We start from the raw sequence: 4,456 nt of genomic DNA, 5'->3' as shown, positions 1-4,456 counted from the left end.
TTACATAGAGGAAACAATTTTGAAGTCATACAAGCATTTCTCAAACAAAGACATATCATCCTTGAAAAGATTAATATTCAAAGAAAACCCACCATCCATATTTTGAGTCAAGAAGGATAATCCTTCATACCTGACCCCACCAGTACCACCAAAAATAGGGTTACCCCACCCAAAATCAGTTTCACAAAAGGGCAATTTAGCCCAAGAATTTATCATAAGATTTGGGCTTGTAATACTCTCTGGCCCACTAAGTACAACCATTGGATCATCTTTTGGGAATGTTTCCAAGAAATTAAGGGCAGATTTTAAGTATTCTTCATCCTTCGTTCTTTGGATGGCTTCCTTAATTTTAGTGGCAGCATACCATAATGGATTGCACGTGATATCACGTGATTTAGCAATACAAGCTGCGAAGAATATTAAATTACCATAATACCCTTTTGGTGGGTTTGGATTCTTCAATCTAGGCCGTCCATCTATTGGTATGTAAAGTTTAGCATCTTGATGAGGTGCTAGTCCACGCACTTTGCATGTGGTTCGCCACACATGAGCAGCTACAATTTCGAATGTACTTAAATTGCTTATTTCTACTTGTTTGGGTGTTGCTTCTTGTTTTAAGGCGTTGATTAGAGACTTGGAAAGAGTGAAGGAGCTCTCCATACTTGTACACATCTTACCTAATATAGTAAGTATAAGTAATGATAATGTTAGTTCCACTTAAGTATTTTTAATCCAGACTCATTTCAAATTAATTTTGTATAATGAGTCAATTTTCTCTGTATAGCCTTAAAATTGTTTGGATAAAAAATTAATTTATTTGAAATATTTAAAAGTATTTTAAATAATTTTTCGGAAAAAATTAATGTTAATAATTTTCAAACTCATTAGGTCGACCCGAATTCGACCCAAATCTGATAAGACTTGACTTAAAACTGACCTACTCCAAAAATGATTCTATCAAAAGTGATTCGACCCAAAAAATGCAATTGATCGAAGGTTTAGAGAGGTCTACTTTAATTTACATGATAGATTAATAATACACAAACTCTTGTGAGTGGCGGTGTATTTGAGAGACTATTTCTAATTGAGTCGATCTATAAAGAAAAATGTAGAGTAAAAGTAGATATTAAGATTTAATGGACTGGTGTGAAAAGTTTAATTATGACCATCATAATCATATTTTGCATATGGAGTACAATGAGCATCAGGCGTAAAGTTATGGTCAAAAGCTTTTTATATACTTTATTTTTTGCAATTCTATGTGTTCGTCAGATCGTTTATATTAAGAAATATACATAATTAAAAATTATAAAAATTTAATATTATGAAAATATGCGACGAGACGAATGAAAAAGGATCCCACATAATTATATTTTTCCCGTATAATAGCCGAAATATATAAATTACCAAAGAATAATAAATAGTGTAAAAATTGATTTGATGAAAGTAATATCAACGGAGGAAGTATTTGATTAAAGGAAAATAAGAAGAAATTATAATTCATTGGTTAATTGTTGGACTCATGAAACTCACAAGGTTTATAATTAAGTGGACTAATTTTTAGTGAATTTCCATTACATGCCGTCACCATAACTTTTTATTTATCAATTTTATTACAAAACAAAATGATGAGACCAACACCAAAAATATTTTTCCAAGTAATATGAATAAAGAAATTATTGTGATTAGAAAGAATTAATTGTACATTTTAATGCGGACAATTTCATCCGCAATTAAGGTTTATGTAATAAATATTTTTTTGCCTTTTAATTAGTAGTATCAATTTTAATTTTACAATGTCCTATTGATTTTATTTTTTTTGCAATTTCACTCTCCTTTTTATTTCGTGCATATCTCTTTTCATCTTAACCATTATTTTTTATTATCTACTTATTTTTATCTTATTTTTCAATTTAATTTCCATTATCACTAATTTTCACCCAAAAATAAGTGGTGCTAACCGCTAATTAGTTGAAAAGTATATATTAATTCATACCATTGAGTTTTTCTACTTTAGAACAATTCACTTTAGGAGTGATAAATTTAAATAAAAATTTTGAGAAATCTATTGAAGATAGTAAAATATATTCAAGTAAAATCTTCTAGATTTATTTTATTATAAATTTCTTTATGATACATATTTAGAGATATTAACGGCTCGTTTGGTACATGGTATTAGAAGGCGGTAGTGGTAATAAAATTAAGTAATAAAAAATTTGATTGTTTGGATGCTTTCAATGGTAAATAAAGTAAGGTAATGAAATTACTAAAAAGGGCCATTTTTATTACCATCAAACAACCTGGTATTAGGCTGTAATGGTAATGAAATATTACTGTGGTAATAAAATAAGGTAATGTTGTTTCGAGCTGAAGAAAAAAAATAATGAAGAAAAAAAAAGGTAATGTATGTAATTATCCAAAAAAATATTATTATTAAAAAAAGAATCATTAGATAGAATAATGAAACTAAGAGTCATCACCATTTTTTATTACTAACAACCAAATGCAATTAATGGAATATTATCTTCCATTACCATTCTTTAGTCATGCACACTAAACAAAAGAATCTTCATTACCAATTCTCATATCCATTCCTTCATTACTATTGTCGTTACAACATTTCATTCCCATTACTTCATTACCATCAACCAAACGGGCCGTAAGAGTTTAAATTTACTTTAAAAATTGTGAAAAGTATTGATTATACCCGATCAATAACGTTCTTGAATTATTACTCTTTACCTCAAATGCATATACCAAAACTTAAGATGACGAATAAAAGAACAATTCTAACCTCTTGTTTTTGTATCTAGAGTAGATTAGAAAAATGTGATGAACCAATTCAACAAAAAGTTTAGATTGATGGTTGAGACTCCATGATATGTTATATATTCTAATACGCCTCCTCACAGAAGAGCATTTTGGGCTAGAAATGTAGATGCAACACAACCTCTATTTATACCTAACGTAGAATATTCAACTTTAAATGAGGAGGTTGAGATTTGAACATGTGACTTGTTGTCACGTAGGCTTCTCATACCATGTCAAGAAACCAATTCAACTAAAAGTTTAAGCTGATGGTTGAGGTCTAAGAATATATTATATACTTTGATAGAAAATACTTACAAGTACGAAGGAAAGGGTATTTACCTTCTTATAAGATGATAAGAATAAAACCCATATTAGAAAGGTGAAAGAAAAATTGTTGAAGCATTAGCCTAATCATAATTTTCATTTCATATAATCAGATATCAACAAAAAAAATAATAATAATAATAAAAAAGAATTGTATACTAACCTAAGGAGAAGGTTGGTGGTATAGATGGCTCATACTCCAAGTGCCGAAACTTGACTTGGGTCGGTTCATAAGTCGAAAATTGGGGAATAGCTGATCTCTCGTGCACGGGCAAGACAAGGAGTTCAAGCCCGCGTGCAATTCTTGTCCAGGAGTTCACAAAGTACGCGCATGCACTTCCATCATTTACATGGTGATGCGTAGCAATACCCATGCATACACCCCCACATTTAAAGCGAGTGAATTGCACCATAAACAAGGGAAATGAAGAGAGACCTTTAGAGTAGTCACATGTAGGAATGACCATCTTACGAAGCTCAATATTAGACTTATAGTTTTTGAAATTTGTAAGCACAAGGAATGTTTGAACCTCCACGAATAACACTCCTTGTGTGTTACAATTAATTTCTATTGCACCGTCATTTTTATTTTTTCTCAACCTACCCGTCAATCGGTAGAATTGCACTAGGACTCTACTTAAAGAGTCCTTTAAGATTTGGGTATCAAAAATTTTGGGATGTTGTTATTGTTTTCTTGTGGATGATAAATGAATGTAAGGGTAGTATGTGAATAAAGTGTACGAATGAGCATATCTAAGGGAGAAAGCCTTATACTACATCTTGGGGTTTTCCCTTTTGGACGTATCATAATACATTCTCTCATTTTTTTTCCAATCCTTTTTTTTAAAAATTTTTTTAAGATGGAGAAAATTTGTAGCTTAACAACAATATATATTTGGAAGTAAATATACTTCTAATTATATAGCTTTTATAATAACATTCAAAAATACGATAACTATTAAAAAGTCAAGAATTGTCTATTGTACTTCTACAAATGAGGGCAGTCTACAATGGTTGATAACGAATTGTATAGATATTTCGAAATTCCTTTAACTCCTTCCATTTTTACTTCAACATAAGTCAAAGATATTAAGCATGTAGGTAAAGAAAATTTAAATTAATATTGAACCATTTTCTTTTGAAGGAATTGTATAATTAGGAATATATTATTTTGAATATGATAATTGTGATATTTTAGTAGTTGATATTTACAACCTATTGATTATTATTACTATTATTATGCTAATAAAATTGCTTCGTAATTATTGCTTCCATAATTTAATGTTTGATTTATATGTTTGGATTGATTGGAAAGTGTTGT

General features: G+C 29.7%; 1 protein-coding gene across 1 annotated transcript; it reads right to left on the bottom strand.

The window, feature by feature from the left end:
• LOC130815677 (anthranilate N-benzoyltransferase protein 2-like) lies at positions 1 to 3,602 on the bottom strand. Its single transcript, XM_057682164.1, has 2 exons — positions 3,299 to 3,602; positions 1 to 677 (listed from the first exon to the last, which is right to left on the bottom strand). Exons 1-2 carry the CDS (start codon positions 3,600 to 3,602, stop codon positions 1 to 3), a joined length of 981 nt encoding a protein of 326 aa, XP_057538147.1.
• Between the last annotated feature and the right edge of the window lie 854 nt (positions 3,603 to 4,456).

The sequence above is a fragment of the Amaranthus tricolor genome, chromosome 6 (genome assembly GCF_026212465.1).
Source record: "Amaranthus tricolor cultivar Red isolate AtriRed21 chromosome 6, ASM2621246v1, whole genome shotgun sequence".
Lineage (NCBI taxonomy): Eukaryota > Viridiplantae > Streptophyta > Magnoliopsida > Caryophyllales > Amaranthaceae > Amaranthus > Amaranthus tricolor.
Note: the sequence above shows the minus strand (reverse complement) of the source record. Positions and strands in the feature narration are given on the sequence as shown.

What these genes read in the sequence shown, in the direction of transcription:
- LOC130815677 (XM_057682164.1), bottom strand. Translation starts at nt 3,602, where the DNA reads ATGGTCATTCCTACATGTGACTACTCTAAAGGTCTCTCTTCATTTCCC. An exon ending in ACCACCAACCTTCTCCTTAG is followed by an intron (nt 678 to 3,298) that starts GTTAGTATACAA and finishes TTACTATATTAG; the next exon opens with GTAAGATGTGTACAAGTATG.